The sequence below is a fragment of the Phyllobates terribilis genome, unplaced genomic scaffold, assembly GCF_046119375.1.
Source record: "Phyllobates terribilis strain yellow unplaced genomic scaffold, ASM4611937v1 Scaffold_2__4_contigs__length_985480577, whole genome shotgun sequence".
NCBI classification, from domain to species: Eukaryota; Metazoa; Chordata; class Amphibia; order Anura; family Dendrobatidae; genus Phyllobates; species Phyllobates terribilis.
The window spans coordinates 161,708,166-161,731,568 of NW_027362762.1; the positions used below are offsets into that span (position 1 = coordinate 161,708,166).

A 23,403-nucleotide genomic window follows, 5' to 3' on the forward strand; every position below is an offset into this window, starting at 1 on the left:
TGTTACATTTTGATGAGTAAATTCTTCTATTATCATCATTTTTTACTAGATTGAAGAGATTGGATGGGGAGGGGTTGGCGGATGGACAGGACAAGGTGGTTCACGACTTGGAACCAAAAGGTAACTTTTTCATTCTTTGTTTAATGTGAAGTTTCCTGTAAGTGTCAAGGGTCTTGAACCCCACAATTATTTCAGCATTTAGGAAGATAGCAGTATTTGTCAGGGTTTCTGCCAGTGGTAAGGCCATGTTCACATTTCTGTTTGCATATTCCATTTGTTTTTCCCATTTTTAGGAACAGACAAAAGAAAATATCCAGAAAGAATCTGTTGCACAACTGATAGAAGCAGAAGCAGAAGGATCCCACTGTTTATTATGGGGTTTATCTGATTTCCGTTATGTGTTCTCTTTTAGACCAGAAGAAAAAAAGCACATCAAGCAGAAAAATTTTTTCATTCTAAAAACTGACACATAAAAAAACACAGACGGACCCTCCAATAATCAGTGGGGCACCTCTGCTCACTTTTGCATCTATTATGTAATGAATACTTTTTGGACATTAATTCCATTTGTTGGAGTTGGTGCGAATCGAATCACACGGCCTAGGCCATTGGCCGTGTCTGTAATCTGGATGGGAGCCCTGAGCCACCTCCTACCTTCCAGCATCCATGACTCCTCTTTTGATTAGCCGGCCTGGTGTGATGCCACATATGTGTTACGCCACAATGATGACGACGCACTGGGCAAGTTAATCAAAAGAGGAACCTTGGATGCTGGCAGGTAAGAGGTGATTCTCAGGACTCCTGTCCAGCAATCACACATTACTGAACTGGCCGATGGACCACATCCTGCCATTTGTCTATCCCTATAGTGGAATGTCTGAACAGTAGTGTGAACAGAGCCTAAGACTGGATGATTGCAGTCTTATGAAGCAGGGCTCTGGGACTCCCAACCGAAGTTAATAATAAAAAATACTAATAATGTATATCAGACTTTACAGCGTTATTTATTAGAATATTCTAAGTATTTATTTTTTTTCGCTGTGTGTGTTCAGTAAGTCATCCCACTATGATGGGAGTACAGACAAATAATGTCAGTCAGCCACATGTTCTGCAAATTGCTTCAGGATAATATTTTATCTGCCAGGCTGTGATGTGATGATGGATAGGCGACGCTGTGGTTGGAGCCATGTCTGCATTTTATATTGATCTAAGCGTTGTCTTTACTTCTTAATTAATACATTTCTGCTTGTTTCATAGGGTGCTGCCTAAAAAATATCTCGAAGAAATTAGTAGCAATATAAGTAACTTCAACATACATGGACTTATCATTATTGGGGGTTTTGAGGTATTTTTTTAAATTTTTATATTGGAGAATGTAATTATCTTTTTTATTAGAGATGAGCGAATAAATTTGCAGGACTCGGGTCCAGCAGCCAGGTCAGTATTCTGTAGCACCTGGACAGGAGCCCTGCAAAACCGCCTCCTACGTTCCTGCACCCGCGGCTCCTCCATTGATTAGCTGGACTGACGTTGCGCCAGGCTGGCTAATCAAAAGAGGAGCTGGAAATGCCGGCAGGTAGGAGGCAGTTCTTAGGGTCCCGCAGCCACGGATTACTGATCTGACCACTGGATCGGGGTACAGCAAATCGATTCGCTCATCTCTAATACCTATCATTGGCTTCTATGTAATATTTGTTTCTTGCAATGGCCGCTGCAGGTAAGATATATTGCTACTTGTATCCTTTCCTGGTGATCGCTTCGCTAGTTTTATTTCCTTTATCTCAGTAATGTGTTGTCATGTTGAAATAAAAACTTTAACCTGCAATATAAAATAGGGATTTACTAATAATAATAACAGCAAACACTAAGAGCAGAAGTAAAACTGTAAATGAATGATTATCTCTGGCACTGTTGTATTAGACTTCCGATTTTGCCTTTAATAGAGCTAGCCCTGAATCTCTGTACCTAAACTTCTCAGAACCCACAAACACTATTTGGCTGCAGTAAATCTGTCAGACATTCCATTCAGCAGATGCGGGAACCATATTTTATTTTGCCAATGTCTCCACCTGTTCACATATGTCTTCATAATGAAAGCGTGTTTCCTGCAGGCCTTCACTGGCTCCCTAGAGCTGATGGAAGGACGATCCAAGTATGAAGAGTTGTGTATACCCCTGGTTGTCATCCCAGCCACTGTGTCAAATAATGTACCTGGATCAGACTTCAGTGTTGGGGCTGATACTGCCCTGAACACTATTACTACAGTAAGTATTAGTCGCCATGTGCTGCCGAGTTTTTATGTAGCATGTACATAACAGCTGCACTAGCCACTTGGCCCTCTCAGATGTGCATTAGTTGGTGTGGATGTCCTGTAATGAAGGCACTTCTTACTTTTTCCAGCACATCAAGCTGCAAGGAACAGAAATACAGTATGTTCATCCCAGAACAACTAGATAGCTGGAATCACTTATAGGAGAACAGATCATTTCTAATGCACCACTAAGTCTTGTGGTGGTAAAGAAAAGTCTAGTGGTATTGTGTAAACCCACAGCACCTCTAGTATGAGTGGACATGTTCCCATATGTGGTTACATATTAAGTTTTAATATACATTACATCAACTTCAATCAAGCCCATAAACTGCTCATTACAACTATATTTCATCCTCCATACTGCTGCTGCTTCTCGATATGTGTTACTTAGAGACACGAGAACATGAATCTCTCATGTCTGTGTGTCACGATACTATTGTCTGATAACCTGGGACCTGGGGCTCCTACCCTGTCCCTAATGCTAGGGGCACCCCACCTATCCCTGCTGTCCATGTTACTTCTGATGGTGAAGATGCTGGGACCATGTACATTACTGTTCTTCTGAATCAGCCCTTATCTGTTCCTCCCCCACCCAGGGAAGTGGGGAGGTTTAGTGTATGTAACAAGCCAGATAAACCAGGAAAAATTGTACAGGGATGAATGAACATACCAAAACATACAAAATATGCACTCACAGAAAACAGAAGGAAAACACCAAAGGGATTAGGAAGGTAAAAATAGGAGAGGATGGGAACTATGCACACACCCGAAAAACCAAGCCACAGTCACAGAACAACTCTCCTTAAACGCCTCTACCGAACACCAAATCCTCCAATCAGCATTGTTTATAACCATAACATTTTGGATACATTTCTGAAATATTATTGCGTAGTGGCTGCTTGTCTTAGGAACTTTGACATACAGGTTTAAAGGCTAATGAAAATGACTTGTGAATGATATATAATGAAGAAAACAAGAATTTATTGTTCAGTAACATGTACAATGTTGGTCAGCATTCATGAACCATTTTCGTCTCTATATATACATTTCATCTTTGTAGACGTGTGATCGGATCAAACAGTCAGCTGCTGGTACAAAGAGGAGAGTATTCATTATTGAGACCATGGGAGGATACTGTGGATATTTAGCTACCATGTCCGGCTTTGCCGCAGGTGCAGATGCTGCATACATTTATGAAGAGCCATTCTCTATACATGATTTACAGGTAAGAAAAGGTTATTTAGGGATTTTAAAAACTTTCACATTTTGGTTCTTTGACCTAAAGCAGCTGATTTGTTCACCAATACATTGCTCCAGGCTTTCTAAGGTCTCTCAATCTTGAGTGCTCGGATTACTGAGACTGCTACCAGTCTCCTACTCGGTCCCTAATGCTAGGGGCATCCTAGCTATCCCTGCTCCCCAGGTTACTTCTGATGGTGAAGATGCTGGGGTCACATACCTTGCTATTCTCCTGAATAAGCCCTTATCTGTCCCCTCCCCCACCCAAGGAATTGGGGAGGAATAGTGTATGTAATAAAGCTAACTAAATATTCAAAGGCTTTTTATTTTCAGATGACATCTGATATTATTAAACTGATGGGTGTCATCTGAAATAAACATAATTAACATTAATTGAAGAGCATGGAAATTCTACAGCAATGCTGTCTATATGAAAACAAAGCTGAAATAGTGATCAAGAGACCAATGAATCATAGAAAATTCAGGTGGGGTTATGGGTAGAGGCATATTTAAAAAATGTAAGCTTATTCTCAAAACTAATGTATACCGCGATGTGCTCCTATCTGTAACCCCCTTGTTTATCTCTTCTAGTATCTTGGATTTAGTGGCTCCCCTCCTGTGATATTGCATGTTAGAATAACTACAACAGACAGCAATTGTGTGGTCAGTCAATGAAATGTACTTTCCTTTTTCTCCTCTTTTGTGATAACAGGCGAATGTTGAACATCTCACTGAAAAAATGAAGACTACAGTGAAAAGAGGTTTAGTTTTAAGGTATGAAACCTGTGAACATATTTTATCAAATATATTGCAGATGGATTTGTTCCATTTTTAGGATAGAAGGTCCAAGAAAGGTTTTCATTGTTGCACCCTCTCTGCAAAATACATAGGTACTTTAAAGGGGCCTGTCACCAGGTCAAAAATGGCCAGTTTTTGCTCTTTATTTTATTCCTCCTGACTATTAGTATTTACTTGTATATAAATCCGCCATACGCTTCCAGAGATATGGGTATTTTTGTTCACTGTTAATTTTTATGGTCTATACCAATGAGGCATTGCTCACCGAGTAACAATGCAGAGCAGCCTGGAGACACTTCCCTAGAGAATCCAACATTCCCTTGCTAAAGATCATAAAAATTAGCACTAAATAAGAAAGCCCAAATCTCTACAACTGTATCTCAGATATTTAAAAAAAACAAAACCGATTACTCACGTCAGCAGAAGGGATAAAGCAGAATCAAAAACTAGCCACCTTTGACCTGGTGGCAGGTCTTCTCTAGAGGGTTTTTTGGGACAGACCCATATGGACTTAAATGGATAGTTTTCATCTGCCACTCAGATCAAACAACTATGGAATTTTCCTTCTTTTTTTGCGGACACTTGGTCCATAAAAAAACAGACATGTGAACAGCACAGTAGACTAGGTATGTGGTTTATTCCTGAAAAACATAGAATACATATGTGATATACAGAAGTGTGAATTAGGCTTAAGGGGGGTTGTACAGGAAAAATCTTGGAGATGATTGTGAGGAATGGACAAGAGAATAGCAGAGAAGGAGAAGGTGTAAGGAGTGGAGAATATGTATGGGGAGGTATCTGGAGATTGGGTCACAGATGTATGGACATTACTGGTTATGAGTGGCCTTCTAAGTCTTTGTTCGTATTCTGAACTATATTCTCTGGACGGTGGGTAGCGAGGGGAGAGACCAGGGATTAATGAGGGGGGAGGTGGATTATCCTTCCAGCAGAATATGGATTTGGAACTACCGAGGAGACACTGCATTTACTTATGCTACATATACGACTATCTTTACAACTTTTCTGTATGGACTGTCAAGTATGTTCTAGGTTAAATTAACTTTTTTTATTTCAGGAATGAAAAGTGCAATGACAATTACAGCACCGATTTTATATTCAATTTGTATTCAGAGGAAGGAAGAGGCATCTTTGACTGTAGGAAAAATGTTCTTGGTCACATGCAACAGGTAAGGAGACTGCAATGGATTGTCACTTAAGCCGTGAATACAGTAACGTGACTTATTACCAGCAGGTACAGATCTATCAGACGTTTACTGGGCCAAGAACACAGACTATATGGAGTTTCCTATAAATTCTTATAAGATTCCACTTATTAGGATATTGCAGGTGATGGTATGCGATTGCTTTTCTAACTAAGCGCTTTTGGATTCTCACGGCAGAGACACCAGAGATGTAGTAATTCCGATGAAGCCAGCAACTGCTGTAACCCAGGATGCCTCCAGAGATGCCACCTTTATTGTTTCAGGGACAGGTTAAAACAGGAGTAGGCAACTGTGGAGAGGCAGAGATCCACTGATGTATATGGATCTTGAGATCTACTTGGTACAGAGTTGTGACAGATCCATAGGGGGCATGCTGTGTAAGGCATAAGGGGCATTGCTAGGGACTCAAAATGACACTGTCCCTGGAGATAATACTTTTTAAACTAAATTTAACACTACAGGCCATACAAGAGAACATAGTACCGATAAGTCACAGACAAAATACAGTTATAATAACATCAAGCAATTCTGATGGTAATTTTTCTTTTTTTTCCTCCATTTGGCCCAGACCGCCATGACACTTCTTTAAGTCATGACTTGTCACTGCAGTTTGCTGTCCATAAATCTATGGTTCCTCACTTTTACAAAATAAAGGATAGTACCAGCTTACCTGGGCTAATGACGTCTAAAGCAGGGATTCCAAGGGACCACTTAGCAAGCAGAGAAAATGACTGAAAGAAAAATCGAGCTTCATAAAAAGTTCAAAATTTATTACCAAAGCAGCTTAAAAGTTATTGAAATCCATAATAGGTACCTAATAATTTTTAAGCTGCTTTGGAAATAAATTTTGAACTTTTTATGAAGCTGGATTTTTCTCTTCAGTCATTTCCTCACTTTTACACCATTCTCTTCACCTTCTCACAAAAAAATTTACCAATCTTGGTGCTCATTCAATGTCATCTTGCTGTCACTCCAAATGCTGTGCCTATCATGCTGCTGCTCGATGCCTCAAACACAGTACTGCAAATATAATCGTGTCATAAGTATAGTTACCCCAAAATGATATTGCCATACAGATAGTGGCCCAAAAATAGTGCTCACTAAATTAACTGTGAAGAGACAGTGCCCTGATGGTAAATAGTGCCACATCTGGTACCCTCGAAAATAGCGGTGTATAGATTGAACCTCTGACAGTAATTATGGCCTCCAACAACACCCCTACCAATCACAGTGCCCTCCAAAACATCTTCTGTGGTTGTCTAAGTTTAAGAACATTTTTTTTCCTTAAATGCATGTATATGGGGGCTAAAATCATTATTGCAACTTGGTTTTATTAAAAATGTTGTAACCTTTATTTCCCTGCACATTTAACTTTCATGTGATATGTGGTCATTAATCAGCTGAGCAGAGATCAAAAAAAGAGATAGAAGAGCTAGAAACTCTCCCATTGACTCACCAGAATGTGCTCAATGATGGATTCTCAGTTAACACATGATGTCTTATTCCAGAGAAATCCATGATTTTCTTATATGTAAATGAGCTGTTCATTGATCTCTATGGGAGACTTATTGGTATGTTCTGTGACTGTCATGGATGTGTCAGATGTAACAGACAATCGCTCTGGATCTGGCTGCAGAAGGTTACTGCGTTTGGCATTGCAGACGCCTTCTTAATCCTTCTGACTTTTGGACCCAGCGGCAACCTCCCTCCTGCTCTGATTTACACACCGTGGTCTGGGTGTTTATAAACTCTGCCTGCTTCAGGGAGTCGCCGGTGATATTCTCATTTTCCCTTGTAAAGGCTTGGAGCTATAGCAGTCGGTTAGCTTCCTCTCTGGTGCCCTTGGAGGACGTTTGGTGTTATCTCTCTGGTGTCTGGGCTTCCTTCCCCTCATCTCTTCGTGTTGCACTTAGTCTTTCCCACACTGCGTGACAGTGACATGCAGAGGGGGAGGAGGTGAGCTGTGATTCTAACCTATTGTGAATGGTGGATCCAGTGTTAGATGGGTATTATCTGTACTTGTCATCCTGTCTGTGGTAATGAAGTATGATCTCTGCAGGACAGAAAGTGTCTGCATTTTATAAGGCTTGGAAGTGAAAACTGCAAGAGCTCAGTGTTTCTTGTCTTTTTTTTATTACATAAACCATAATATGCTACATTATAAAATAAAAATATTTAATAAATATGCTTAACGTTAAACATTGATTTAGGCAATAGGTCATTTTCTGATGAGATATTCCCTATATATAGAGCTGAAAATGTATGTCAGCACCAAAAGAATATACAGACCCTGGACAGTGCCTATTGTGATGGCTGCAAATAGACATATGGACATTTCACCAGGTATAATGCAGTTAATGACATGAAGCATAGTGATAATACCACATGACTTTGCTAGAACTGCTTAAGATTTCATTTGTTCTGCACACAGAAACCATAGTCTTGCGATAGGTAGGTAACAGGTATTTTCTCTTCTTTCAGGGGGGCACCCCAACACCTTTTGATAGGAACTTTGGCACAAAAATGGGTGCAAAAGCTGTACTGTGGATGACCGGAAAAGTGAAGGAGTGCTCCAGACATGGTATGCCTCTCCTTGAGTTATATCTTGTCTATTAACTCCCAATTCAGAAGACCTTCTCTGCTCACAGCGCTTCCTCTGTCGCAGGTCGTATTTTCGCCAATACCGCTGACTCGGCCTGTTTGTTGGGAATGCGCAAGAGAAGTCTTGTTTTCCAGCCTCTGACGGAACTGAAGAATGAAACTGATTTTGAGTATGTTTATTCCACAATTGTATTATTATTATGGACAATATTACATAGTTGTGACTTCTGGAAACATTTCATGGACAAATGGATTCAGTTAGGCTGTGTTCAGGGACAACTTTCAGCGTAGACGTCTAATATGCCCATAAATTCAGTACACCGGCCACATGTAATTATAAAGTGTGACTATAGTGGTGTATATCCATATACCTTTGTTTGAGATTGTAGTAGATCTCGTAGGTCAACATTACAGTCTTCAAAAGCAAAATATATGCATGTGAATGGCAAACATGTAGCAGTATAGGCAGACATTTCCATACCTTTGGGGAATAAATTCAGAATACACTTTAAAGCACAATACCTGTATGTGGTGTTGTAGTTTTAGTAGTAGTTTGGCTTTATGCTTGCCTCCTGAATACAAAAAATGGAGTGAGAGACCCACTTAAGTAAATTCACAAATGCTAGGACAGAAAGCATAAAATGAAGAATATCAAGGCAAATCTGCACAACTGGGCAGCAAGGTGGCTCAGTGGTTAGCACTGCAGCTCTGGAGTGCTGGGTTCAAATCCCACCAAGGACAACATCTGCAAGGAGTTTGTATGTTCTCCCCTTGTTTGCGTGGGTTTCCTCCGGGTTCTCCGGTTTCCTCCCAAACTCCAAAGACATACTGATAGGAAATCTAGATTGTGAGCCCCAATGGGGACAGTGATAATGTCTGTAAAGCGCTGTGGCATTAATGGCGCTATATAAGTGAGTAAAATAAAAAAATAAATTAACTGTAAAAATAGGTCAAATAAACTGCACTAAGAGAGAGTGCCAAAAGGGTAACTATGCCCAGTGGTAGGGCTACTAGCAGAATGGGTGCACAGCCTATAAACCTAGAAAGAATTCCTGATTTCTGTTTCTGACACTATAGTCCGACCATGCAAAGTATAGGTGGTATACTTTCCATCAAAGCAAGAAAATAATATGTTATTCTAATTGTGATTTATTTAATTTTTTTTTTTGCCTTCAGACATCGTCTTCCCAAGCAGCAGTGGTGGTTAAAACTTCGCCCCATCCTCAAAATCCTGGCTAAATACAACATCAACTTGGACACATCTGAGGCTGCACATTTGGAGCACATCACCAGGAAGAGATCTGGGGAGTCTCAAATCTAGTGTGGGAGAAGATGCACGTACACTACAGGGGTCCTCCAAACCTCTAGATTATGGCCAGAAAAAAAAAGAGTGTACCTGTACATGGTGGAGGCAACACGTGGTTTTCACTATATTGCTAAAAAGGCTTGTTTATTATTACAGTGCTAGGAACTAGAAGAGAATCATCCCTGTTCATCTGGACACACACCATAGCTAGCTGTCGGCTTGTGTGGCTGACGGTTATTCCTCCCGACCTCCCCATACACCTGCATGCTCTGCCCAGGACATGCGTTCTTAATAGGGGTGTAAGCTGCTGCCAGACCCTTCCTTCCCTTGCCTCTGCCATCGGCAAACTGCCATACAGAAAACATGGCTAGCATCTGAGTTTGCTTAGCACCATACACATTAGATGGATCCACGCGCCTGTCAAAATCGGCAGGTTTGGCTGACGTTTATCGAATGTGTATGGCCAGCTGGCAACAGATGCCTATTCTAATCATTTGTTTGGCAGCTCACCACAATCACACAGTAAGAAGCTATCTACTCTTGAAAAAATGTAATCTATCAGTGAGTAGCCATAAAATAGATGGTGGCCACATAATTGTTCAGCAGACATTGACCGCTACGTGGTGCCTCATTACGTGCCCAGGTCTAATCACAGGGATGCCAGCAGGTAGGAAGAGGTTCACCCGGCTCTGGTCCGGCAGCCATGGTCTACCAACGTGGCCACTGGGCCAAGGTTCTGCCACTCTTTATGCTCATCTCTTATACAAAGGATTTTATCTTTGCTTTTCTGGACATAAGACTAAGCCCATAGACTTCTGATTGTCTGCAAAATGACCAGATATCAGTGATCATCATTAACCGCCCTGTTCAAACCTGAATAGGCGTTTTCCCATTAAAAACCTGACCATGACGACCCCCACCGTGTGTAGTTGATAGACTTTAATGCAGTGCGTCATTAATTTAATGTTACATTCATCATATTTATAGTATTTTTCTTCTCGGCATGAAAATGCATCTTCTCTGTAGAGGATATGTAAAAAAAATTGTCTATAAGACACAAAGTTCTCTAAATATTCCCCCTTTTACTGTGAAAACGGCCTCCTAGAGAAATTCAGCAGTGTTGTCAATGACCTGCACATCTGTCTAACCAACCATATGTGAGTATCAGATAGGTTCAAGTCACACGCAAACAGATGAACTGCAATATGGCTCATCAGTGGTTACCTGTCACCAGTATCATCATGTATGGTATTAATGTAGTAACAAAGTTGTATTATACAATTCCACGTTGGTCGTTGGGGGGGATATAAATAAGGAGTGGAATTCTTGTTTAGTATGAATAAATCTAAGACAAAAGCAATTTAAAGTGGCATTTTATTACAGGTAAAGATGTGAATAAAACAGATTGGTTTTATAGGTAAGCTCTAACATTAAATTTTGCATAAATCAGTAGTGCCAGCAAATCTAAGAAACTTTGTAACATTGATTAATGAGCAACTTCCCTACTCCTGCCACTTGAACGCCACATTCGCTCTGACAAGCTGCTAAAATGCATCCAGGACTTTGCTGTGCCCTAAACTAAATGTGGTGACTTAAGTTTATATTGGGAAAACCCTGTGACAGGTACCCTTTAATATAAGAGAGACTGATGGCTCACTGAGGGATCAGATTACGACTGGGGAGGAGCAGAGCCATGCACACATAGACCTGTCCTTTTTGTTTTGTAAGCGTTTTATCTCACTTGTCAGCACTTCTTTATAAGTTTTACCCTCTCCAATCAACTTTGCAATCAAAGTACGCTGTTCTTCTGAACAATGTCTAGAACAACCCATATATCTCAGGCTTTCAAGGAGAAATGCATGTACAACATGTGCTGGCTTCACCCTTAAATAAGGGGCTCCTGATTCACACCTGTTTCTTCACAGAATGATTGACCTCACTAACTGAACTCCACATTACTATTATTTCTCTTTCCCCATGACGGCACCACGGAGAGAGGGGATCCGCCCTTCAAGGACAGGAAACCTACAGGTAAAAAGGGCGGCACCTCTCTCCCGCATCAGTTGGTTTCCTGTCCTTGACTGGGACCTACGGATGAAATCCTGAAGAAAAGAAGAAAGAAGATTTTACTTACCAGGCCCGACCAGTCCGGCTCAGGCAGCGGGGGTTCCCTGCCTCGGCTGGTGCGGTGTCCTGAAGCGCCACAGCTGGGGTCAGCGGGCCTCTAGGGTGGCAGGGTGACGCGAAGCAAGCCGCGGTCTCCTGTGGCGTCGAGGGCCCAGGCGGTAAGTATAGGAGGCTCAGGGCTCGGGTTGGGAGTAGGCCTGAGCCCTGGGTCAGGGTCTGGGCCTTGTGCAGTGCGCGCCCCCGCATGCTTGCCGGATAGCGATTCGGCGTTTGGGCGGGTGCGCGCGCACACCGACGCTCCCCCACGCGCGCGCGCCGGAAGTGACGCGGGAGGCGCCCGGAAGTGACGCGGCCGCAGGAGCGGCGAGTTCAAACGCGCGCGCGGGAAAGGCCTAACATGGAGGACACAGCGGTGCCCTGGCCAGAGGGGGGCGCTCCCCACATCGGTGTTGGAGGGGGAGGGGGCGGTCACCTGCATAGCTTAAATTGCCAGGGAAGCAAAGGAAAAATGCTTCCTGGCATACGTGAAAATCAGCAGTATGAGTGACCAGGAGGTGCAGTCCCTGCGCCCCCACTCACCATCTCCATCACCATCGCCTCAGAGGAAACGCACGAAAGGACCCTCCAGCGGCCCTCCGCGTCAACATATTCAAGGTGACGGAGGAAGCGGTCGGTCCGGCAGGTCTTCTCAGCGTGGCAAAGATTCCGGCACGGCATCAGCCTCGGCGAAAGACCCAGCTACCAGAGCAGGTTCCTCTTCGAATGCGGTATTCCCTCTCTCTCTTTCGTATAGGCGGTAAGTGATCTTTGTGAAAGTTCACTTGTAATTTGGACCCTCCCCCCTCTCTTTTCTTCTTAGGGAAGGAAGAGCACGGGGAAGTTTAAAAACAGGGCCTGCGCACTTTGCGCAGCAGATCTACCCACCACATGGCAAAAGAGACTATGTAGCTCATGCATCGAGCAAACCATCTGTGAGGAGACCCCTAAGTTTGCTACCGAGCTCAGATCCCTGATAAAATCACAAGTCGAAGATACCTTTAAATCCCTCCAAAAGGGGGGGAAGAAGCATAAAAAAACTAGGCACCTTTCCCCGGAGTCAGAGTCTAGTAAATCAGATGAGGAAGTTGCGGTATCTGAATCATCCTGTTCATCATCTGCTTCCTCATCTTCAGAGGACGGTGGTCGTAACTGTTTCCCTTTAGACGGAACAGATAGCTTAATCAAAGCAGTTAGGTCCACCATGGAGTTTGTAGACCCTCATCCCAAAAAGTCCATCCAAGAGATAATGTTCAGTGGCTTAGGTCAGAAAAGAAAGAGATCCTTCCCTCTTAATGATCAGGTACACGACCTGATTAAGAGAGAATGGAAGAAGCCAGAGAGAAAAGGGTTGTTGACCCCAAAAAGGAAATACCCCTTTGAGGACCCTGTATGCTCTTTCTGGAATAAAGCGCCAAAAATTGACGTGGCGGTAGCCAAAGCCTCTAAAAAATATTCCCTGCCGTTTGAAGACATGGGGGTACTCAAAGACCCTATGGACAAAAAAGCGGACTCCTTTCTGAAAGGAGCCTGGGAAGCGGCGGGGGGGGTTAAAACCTGCAGTGGCAGCCACTTGCACAGCCAGATCCTTGATGGTTTGGCTGGACCAGCTGGAATCTCAGCTAAAAGACAAGGCTTCAAGGGAGGATATTATAGGGGCCATCCCTGTGATGAAAGGCGCAGCGGCTTTTCTGGCGGACGCCTCAGCCGACTCCGTCAGACTGGCAGCCAGAGCAGGGAGTTTTTCAAATGCAGCTAGACGGGCCCTATGGCTCAAATGCTGGCCAGGCGACCTCCAAACAAAATCCAAACTGTGCTCCATCCCGTGTGAAGGGGAATTTTTGTTCGGATCTACCCTAGATGACATCCTGGATAAAGCCGGGGATGACAAAAAACGATTTCCGGTCCTCTCCGGTTCATCATTCAGGAAGGGTTTTCGGAGCAAAAAATTCATGCGAAAGAGGCCCCCCAAAGATCAGGACAGGTGGGAAGATAGGAGACAGAAGAAAGTCAAGGGGTTTATGTTCAACAGGCCCTTTAGTGACAGCAAGAAGCCCGCCCAATGAAACGCAGCCCCAGGTGGGGGGAAGGCTGCTCCATTTCCTCCCAGCCTGGGAAAAAAATTTCAAATGTGGGCTGGATTTTGGGCCTGATAAAATCTGGGCTAAAACTCCAGTTCCTCTCCACTCCCAGAGGAAATTTCACAGTAACCCCCGTAAGGTCCTCAGCAGTAGAGCAGTTGGCTCTAGAACAGGAAGTCCTAGACCTAGTGGACAGAGCAGTCCTGCAGGAGGTCTCAGCTCAGGAGGCAGGCGAGGGGTTTTACTCCCCACTATTCCTCAGGAGAAAACCGGATGGTACACTCAGGACTATCGTAAACCTGAAGAAATTAAACAAGTTTCTAAATATACAACCTTTCAAGATGGAGTCAATAAAAACTTGTGTGAAATTACTGTTTCCAGGCTGTTTCATGACGGTCTTAGACCTAAAAGACGCCTACTATCATGTCCCCATTCACAGGGACTACCAGAAATTCCTGAGGGTAGCTATACCAATAAGGGGCACAATCAGACACTTCCAGTATGGGGCCCTTCCCTTCGGGTTAGCAATAGCCCCAAGAGTCTTCACGAAAGTGGTGTCGGAAGTCATGGCTCATCTGAGGGAGAGGAACATCCTGATAGTCCCATACCTGGACGATCTACTGGTTATAGGCAACTCGTTCAGCCACTGCAAAGACCAGCTAGCAGTAGTCATGGATTCTTTGACAAGTTTGGGATGGCTTCTAAATCTAAAAAATCCAGAGTGGAGCCAGTTCAGCTACAGGAATACTTAGGTATCCTGTTAGATTCAAGAAGTCAGGAATGCCGTCTTCCGGAAGAGAAAGTCCAAAATATGATAGCCCGTGTGTCCTATGTGAGGAAGCATCCGGTTATGACACTAAGGGGAGCAATGTCCCTCCTCGGTTCTATGACTGCCTGCATCCCGGGGGTCCGCTGGGCTCAGTTGCACACCAGGGTCTTACAATGGGAGATTCTGAGGGCGGAAAAATCTCTAAGAGGGCACTTAGAAGGTCGACTGACCTTATCCTCAAAAACTTTACTTTCCCTAACATGGTGGACAAAGAAAGAAAATCTAGGCAGGGGCGTCCCATGGACAATACCGTCACCCCAGATTCTGATGACAGATGCAAGCCCCAGGGGGTGGGGGGCTCATCTAGAGGACCGAGTGGCTCAGGGAGTCTGGGCAAAGGGGGTGGAAGGTTCTTCCTCCAACATGAAAGAACTTCTGGCGGTGAAGTATGGCCTCTTGGAATTTCTAAACGTGTTAAAAGGTCACCACGTGAGAGTGTTCTCGGACAACCGAGTAGTGGTGGCATATCTAAATCACCAGGGGGGTACCCGGTCCATCTCCCTTCTTCAGGCGTCAAGCTCCATCCTCCACGTAGCAGAGAGGAATCTAGAGTCCTTATCAGCTCTACACATAAAAGGGTCAATGAACGTCACGGCGGACTTCCTAAGCCGGACCCAGTTGAGACAGGGCGAGTGGGAGTTGAACCAGCTAGTGTTCAAAAAAATCACGAGGGCTTGGGGAATCCCATGTATAGACCTATTCGCCAACTGGAAAAACAAAAAGGTGGACACGTTTTGCTCGATCGACCCCAGGGGGAACCCAGTAGCACTAGACGCTTTTTTGATTCCATGGGGCCACCAGCTAGTATATGCCTTTCCTCCGATTGCTCTCATTCCGGCAGTTCTGAGGAAGATCAGGGAAGACGAGGCGAATGCGATCCTGATCGCCCCTTTCTGGCCAAGAAGGCCTTGGTTTTCCTGGCTGAGGATCATGTCCGTCTCCGACCCCTGGGTCCTTCCGGAAGTTCCGGACCTGCTGTCTCAGGGTCCAGTACTCCACCCGCAGGTAACAAACCTACACTTGACAGCTTGGAATTTGAGAGGTCACTCTTGAGGGATAAAGGGTTTTCCCCCAATCTAATCTCTACCTTGCTGCAGAGTAGGAAACCTGTAACTACTAGGCTCTATGGGAAAACTTGGAAGAAATTCCTTTCCTTTGCAGGTACGGATATAGTGGGGGAGGCCCCCGTGGTTACCATCCTGGAGTTCCTTCAGAGGGGGTTGGAGCTGGGGTTGGCCACGAGCACGCTGAAGGTTCAGGTGGCAGCTCTGGGAGCCCTGTATAACTGCAACCCGGCAAGGGATAGATGGGTCTCCAGGTTCATCAGAGCATCTCATAGATCCAGGCCCATCCCCCCCCGGAAGGCTCCTCCGTGGGATTTAAATCTTGTTCTTTCAGCCCTGACCAGAGGCCCTTTTGAACCTCTAGGGGAAGCGTCCCTTAAAACCTTGTCCCTTAAGACGTCCCTTCTGGTAGCCCTCACCTCGGCTCGCCGCATTAGTGACATCCAAGCACTATCCGCAGGACCCCCTTTTACACAAATACTAGACGACAGAGTGACGCTTAGGACCGACCCTGCGTACCTTCCTAAGGTGGGGTCCTTTTTTCACAGGTCACAGGAGGTTACCCTCCCTTCCTTCTGCGCAGCCCCAAAAAACAAGGAGGAAGAGGCCCTTCACACCTTGGACGTCAGGAGGTGCATTATGCAATATTTAGAGGCCACACGGGAGTGTAGGAAGGACAGGGCTCTTTTTGTGTGCTTCCAGGGATCTCGGAAGGGACAGAAAGCTTCCAATGGAACCCTGGCAAGGTGGATAAGGGAAGCCATTTCCCTGGCTTATTCCTCAAGCGGGGAAACAGCGCCGGTGGGCTTAAGGGCTCACTCGACGAGGGCAGTGGCAGCCTCCTGAGCGGAGAAGGCCGGAGCTTCAATCGAACAGATATGTAGAGCGGCGACCTGGTCTTCTCCCTCCACGTTCTTTAAACACTACCGGCTGGATCTAACATCGTCTTCAGATCTTACCTTTGGCAGAAGGGTTCTGGAAGCGGTGGTCCCTCCCTAATCTTCACTGCTCTGCAATCTCTCCGTGGTGCCGTCATGGGGAAAGAGAAAGAGTAGTTACTTACCGGTAACGAAATTTCTCGGAACCCATGACGGCACCCGTACATTCCCTCCCCTTTTTTCTTACACATAGGTGTGCACAATCGTTACTACCTGTTGTTTAGTCACAGGGTGTGTCTGGAAAAAAAAAAAAAATATATATATATATATATATATATATACATATATAATATATATAAATAAAAATGCCATATTTGGTGTTACTAACCTGGCGGTCCTCTCGGTGCTCTGTAAACCAACTGATGCGGGAGAGAGGTGCCGCCCTTTTTATCTGTAGGTTTCCTGTCCTTGAAGGGTGGATCCCCTCTCTCCGTGGTGCCGTCATGGGTTCCGAGAAATTTCGTTACCGGTAAGTAACTACTCTGTTGAACACATCCCCTTTCAATTAATTGTTCAAATACACAAACTCAAAAACCTGCAGATCATGAATGCTGAGACTGTTGATTTTCTTAGATTCTACTGCACCAACTGGTAAATTGTTTGACATGTGGTAATTTAATTTATACCAAAAAAGTGATGAATCAGTTTAGTCACATTGGACTGCTATTATTTTGAACACTACTGTATATCCCAGGTATTTAATTTACATCTGTACAATGGTTGCCTTTTTTGGGCTATTTTAGGGCTATTTTATCAGGGCCCTAATGTGTATAAGAAAAATACATATGTAAAGACAAGGATCACCAAAAAATAAATGTAAATAATTTATTAACAAGCAAGCCAAACAAAACATTTAAAAAGAATTAAAAAGCATAAATGGCTATGACCAAAAATATACAGGAGCACAACATTATAATGTTGGGTCTAATCCAAGGTACTGAGTTGTAATACGCGTGGGGTCTTCGTATCCTTGTCTGTATATCCTCACAGGTCACCAATAGCCTTAATATTTTTTCTCTTGTGCTTTCATATTTCATATTATATTTAATGTAATTTATACTAACAACAGTGATTAATCAGGTTAGTCACATTGAGCACTACTGTATATCCCAGGTATTTAATTTACATATGTACCATGGTTGCCTTTTTTGGGCTATTTTAGCCTTAGTATATCTCAGCATCATCTTTCAATAAGCACACTGTGTGCATGTGTAGATTTTTATTTTTTTTAAATACAGTAAATTTAAAAGACAACCTATAGAGTGAGCATCCAATACTTTTGGACCCAGAATGGAGACTCGGGTGGACTCAACATATCCAAATACTATATGGCCTGTCAATCATCTGACAGGCTGTTTCTTGGGGGTGCCAGACCATGTGGTCATTAATGTGAAAGATGTTGTCTCTGATTAGGCCTGGCTAAAACACCCAAAGTTATTCAAGAGATTTATATCAGGGCCCTATGTCAATTGCTTCCACAACCAACCATTTATATGGATCTCTATAGAATATCATTGCATGTTGTATCTTAATGAGCTATTCTAGTCCACAACTGGGTAGTGGAACGTGGCAGGAGAATGGGCAGTCACACAGGCAGCATCACTGCATTTGGCCAAGTAGTTCGCTGTGCAACCTTCAGTGCCATAGACTTTAAATGGAGTGGCAGGCACAAGTGTCACCAGCCGCTCCATCCAACTTAATGTAGAATGATGGACTTCTGTTTGGTGACTTTTGGGGAGCCAGGTGGTAGGATCCACACCAATCTAACAATTTTACACTGCATAGCCCTTCAAACTGAAACTAAGTGGCTCAGCTTAAAGGACGTCTGTCAAAATGACTGTTCAAACCAAGTACAGGCGCTCGGTGTACCCTTGGCGTGGCAAAACAGTTCAGTACACCTTCCCACCTACTTGTTTTCCATCTATCTGCTCCTTTCTTTAGCTCTATAAAGGCAAAGCTGTTGATTAAAGAAAATAGGGAGGGATGGAGATATAAGGAAAACAAGCAGGTGGGAAGGGGCACTTAAATGTTTGGCCACACCAAGGGTGCACCAAGTGCTTGTACTTGGTTTGAATAGTCATTCTGTGCTGATAGACTCCCATTAAACTATAAAACAGTTGCTGTAGGAAGGGAGGAATCTACTGGTATGACCCAAACATAGGTTTTCTCTTGAATTTTACTTATGTTAAACATGGACTTTACTTAAAAGCTGGGTATATGTTCATTTTGTTTCTATCTTAGGCTTTGTCTCTTTAATGGCCATTGTGAACATGCTCCTACACATTGCATGTATATCAACTTATACTCCAGTTCATTTCTTTCAGTTTTGCTTTATTTATTTATTTTACTCACTTATATAACGCCATTAATTCCACAGCTCAATTTTGGCACTGTGCCCATTGGGGCTCAACATCTACAGGGTGGGCCATTTATATGGTGTGGTAAGACGACTCGCTCGGCCACTTCTGGAAGTAGACTCAGGAACCCGGGTTTTCTTTGCAGGCTTTATTAACAGCATAAAGCTCTGCACTTCAGCAAAATAAATACAGCCTTACTTGGCTAAACAACAAAACAAAAGATAAACTATAACACAGTCCATATATGTGTGCGCGGGTCGCACACACAGGTTATGTCCAGCCTTCAGCTCCCTTCTGAGCTATGGCTGTCCAGTCTGGAGATCTTGCCTCTCCAAACACAACTCAAAGAAAAAAAAACAGGACTAACATTTAAACTATGCTCATCCACACCCTGAGGTGGAGGTATGGGGAATGATGTCCCTCCCATCTCAATGTCATTCCCCTAAAACCACGCCCTTTAAGTGAGTTAACCCACCAGCATATAACATGCTAGCAGAAAGTCCACTGGTTTCAGTTCACACAGTCTAGCAACCTGTGCGACACATACCTCCCCTCATATATCATAGCAGTGACTCTGTCACAATGGATACACCTAAATTAAATGGGAATGGTTGGTGATATCAATGTGGCGCACTGGTGCCACAGAACCCAGAAGGGTACATGGATGGACTTCTCCACAAGAGGCACTCACACACCTCCATCCTACCACCTCAGACCAGCAGAGGGAGCCCGTTAGGGACATATATAGGGAGGGTGGAGCTAGGCTGCTCAGTTCAGTTTCAGTTTAATGAGTGTTCAGAGACAGAGAGGAACACAGCTCAGAGTTAAGCAGAGAGTGTGCTGACGCTCAGAGAGCAGCACGCTGGCTGCTGTGCTTAGGCGAGCCAAGGCCTACAGCACGTGTGGAAGCCTAGTGAGGGCCTTGAGTGGGCCGAAGGCGAGAGGAGAAGAAAGAAGTAGTGAGGGAGCAGAGGAGCATACCAAGCTCACCCCGATATATATATACCGGACACCGGGTCCGCGCCTACAAGGACACTTAATACCCAGTAGGAACCACTGGAACCCCTGGAGGACTACAGGTCCCAGGTTCACCAAACGCTGACTAAAGTACCAGGGCTAGGAGTCACGGAGGCCCCAGCGTCCAGGGAGAGTGATCTCCAAAGAGAAGGCCCTACCACCAGGTCAGACTTTTGTCTTTGGGGTCATCTGAAGGCAATTGTCTATGCTGTGAAGATAAGAGATGTGCAGCATCTGAAACAACGGATACTGGAAGCCTGTGCTAGCATTTCTTCTGCGGTGTTGCTATCAGTGTGTCAAGAGTGGGAGAAGAGGGTTGCATTGACAATCCAACACAATGGGCAGCACTTTGAACACATTTTATAAGTGGTCATAAACTTGTAAAAAAAACTCATGAAAGAATAAAGTTACGTTAAAACCAAGCACACCATTGTTTTTCTTATGAAATTCTCAATAAGTTTGATGTGTCACATGACCCTCTTCCCATTGAAAAAAATAAAGTTGGATCCAAAATTTCCAACTTCAAAATGGCCATCATGGACACCACCCATCTGGAAAAGTTTTCCCCCTCACATATACTAATGTGCCACAAGCAGGAAGTTGATATCACCAACCATTCCCATTTAATTTAGGTGTATCCATATAAATGGCCCACCCTGTACATTCAGTATCAGTATGTCTTTGGAGTGTGGGAGGAAACCGGAGAGCCTGGAGGAAACCCATGCAAACACAGGGAGAACATACAAACTCCTTGCAGATGTTGTCCTTAGTGGGATTTGAACCTAGGACCCCAGTGCTGCAAGGCTGCACTGCTAACCACTGAGCCACCGTGCTGCCCAGTTTATGTTAGACATGTGACATGATGGTACAGTGACATAATGATCAGTATTGGCTTACAGCCTAGGGGTCTTGGGACCGAATCTGATTGCATGTATGATGCATGTTCTCTCCAGGAACTCCAGTTTCCTTCCTAGTGGGTGATGGGAGGTGAGCACCTACATGGCAGCCCTGCTCCATAACTGTTCACATAAGAATTTTCAAGATTCACTTATTGATTCTCGAGATTCATGATTCTAGTAAGATGGTTTACAGCGAACTAGCTTGGGATCCCCAGCCTCGTGTGTGGCATAGAAATGCAATCCCTGAAGCTTCAGATGAGGTGGTTGTGCTGTCACTGCTACTAGAGGCAGTTTATACAACGGCAGTGAAGATTGTGACTGACAACAGACAATTTAAACAGGACTTCTTTCATTACTTCTGTCCCATTCTGAGATCTTGTTTGGTTACCGTGCGTATGGAGGAAAATTGCCAATAGTGCAAGCATTCTGTACTTAATGAATGTTTTACAGAACTAGATAAAAACTAAACAAATACATATGTTACGTACAATCGTCTGAATGAGCCGGCACGGTGTGATTACTTGTACGATTTTTAAAACTTAGATTAAAAACAATGAGTAGATATATTGCAATAAGTAAATAAATAATAGTAGTACATGTAAATAACATAGGATAATTAGTTAACACTATCTTGATCAAAAGTGCGTAGAAGCCATCCCACTGCGTCAAGGTGTACCCAATCAGGATGGTCTCCAAAACTTTTTGGTCACATGACACATACTGGGTAACCCTAGCCTGAACATACTGAACATCTGTATTGTATATTCGTCCAGTCTTTAGTGACTGGTATTTTTCTATAAGCCAGGAACGGTGCCTAAACAACAGCGCGTGATCCTGTCCTGATGACGCCAGGCACCTTCTGTATTCCTGAAGTCTGGCTGAGGTTGTAACTTTAGATTTGTTGAGTCCAGTGTCATCTTTGTGTTCAAGTGCTATACATAGTATGTAGTCACACTGGAATTACATGCTACAGCTACAAAGATTCAAAGGTCACAGACACAGTTTCAGTAGCATAAGACATCAGAACATGATGAAAAATCGGCCATTTACTACTATTTGAAGCAATCACCTGTCACTAATTGGTCACATTGTAAACAACCTCCAATCTGATAATTTTCCACAATTTAGATCCACCATGTTACATTTTTTTTTTCATCTGGGGGTCATCTATTACTGATCAAGTGGTCAGTGTACAAATAAGTTATTTGCGTGTTCGATTTTAAAACTGATTGGTCACCGGGTTGCATAATATAATCTGCATACATTATTAAAGATATATCTTAGAGCTGATGAGGCTGGTGTATTAGCTTTGAAAATTGATGCTAGAACAGCTGTATACTCCTTTTTGAATATTGTCCTGCCTAATATTAAAATGGGCAATTTAAGTGTAGGTCTACTCATAAAATTCTCCTTTTAATTTGAAGATAATGCAGCCATTCTGCAATGGATTTTTATTGTATGCCAGCCTTACCAGGTCTACGACATCTATTAATGTATTTGGGTTGTATTATGGAATCTGGTGACAGATCTTTACCTTCTTACTACTTGTACCAAAAATTATCTCTAATATTGGTGACAAAATTTACCTTTAATACAGATTAAATGCCTCCTTTAACTATCCAAGTACTCTGGAATAACGAGACTGGTGGATGCCGGCAGCAGCATGGAGGAGCTGTGGGGGTCCAGTACACATACAAATCCGTTGGGCAGTCCCAGTCCGTTTTTTGTACAAACAGCACTTGGACTAAAAATACGGTCATATGAACAAGCCCTTGGAGATCGCAGCAGGGAGATGGGGTTGTACAAAGATCTCCAATGGAGAGGGGAGAAAGTATTTACAGGGCAATGAGAAAAGCAGACTATAGAAAAGGATGAAAGGGCATGAAGAGGAAATGAGGACAAGAGATGTACTAATATATATGCTAATGAAGGTAGCAGTATCTTGGATATGCACAGTCCTCACATCCAGCCTATGTTAACCACGGAGACAATCTTAAGAAAAACCTGAAACTTGGATCAGGCTGCAGATCAGGGGGTCTAAAAATGAATGCAGGCTGCAAACCGAAACTTAGCGCTATTTTATTAACTGAAAACATCTCCAAAATATTTTTTTTCCACGTGGAAGGTGTCAATAGGCTTTATTATGCACATTGAGTCTTCGGAGAGGAAGCGGACTTGAACTCTACCTCCACCTATTGGAAGTAACAATCCTAAAAGTCACAATCGACACTTTAACCCCTTAATAACATCTGACGTACTAATACGCGTCTGTGCCCTGGGACTTAAGAGCCAGACCCGTATTAGTATGTCATCGCGATCGCGCGCGCACACAGGCTGTGCGGGCGCGATCGCCGCCGGGTGTCAGCTGATTGTCACAGCTGACACCCGGTACTATGTGCAGGGAGCGGTCCTGCACCGCTCCCAGCACATTAACCCCCGCGATGCCGCGATCGAAGTCGATCGCGGCATTGCGGGGGCAAGGGGAGGTGATCGGCGATACTCACCTCCTCTTCCGGCTTCCAGCGCAGTCTGCAAAGGCTTCCCGGGTGTTACCATGACGACCCGATGTCGTCATGA

General features: G+C 43.8%; 1 protein-coding gene across 5 annotated transcripts in view; it reads left to right on the forward strand.

The window, feature by feature from the left end:
* PFKM (phosphofructokinase, muscle) overlaps positions 1 to 10,397 on the forward strand; it is an 88,297-nt gene extending 77,900 nt beyond the window's left edge. For all 5 annotated transcript variants that reach the window (XM_073663202.1, XM_073663201.1, XM_073663203.1 and 2 more), the window contains 9 exons: positions 50 to 120; positions 1,258 to 1,345; positions 2,112 to 2,264; positions 3,372 to 3,536; positions 4,263 to 4,324; positions 5,424 to 5,535; positions 8,053 to 8,152; positions 8,237 to 8,342; positions 9,349 to 10,397. In XM_073663202.1, coding sequence (XP_073519303.1) covers positions 50 to 120; positions 1,258 to 1,345; positions 2,112 to 2,264; positions 3,372 to 3,536; positions 4,263 to 4,324; positions 5,424 to 5,535; positions 8,053 to 8,152; positions 8,237 to 8,342; positions 9,349 to 9,493 — 1,002 coding nt within the window. In that variant the 3' untranslated portion in view covers positions 9,494 to 10,397. The remainder of the gene's footprint in view (positions 1 to 49; positions 121 to 1,257; positions 1,346 to 2,111; positions 2,265 to 3,371; positions 3,537 to 4,262; positions 4,325 to 5,423; positions 5,536 to 8,052; positions 8,153 to 8,236; positions 8,343 to 9,348) is intronic.
* The last annotated feature ends 13,006 nt before the right edge of the window (positions 10,398 to 23,403 follow it).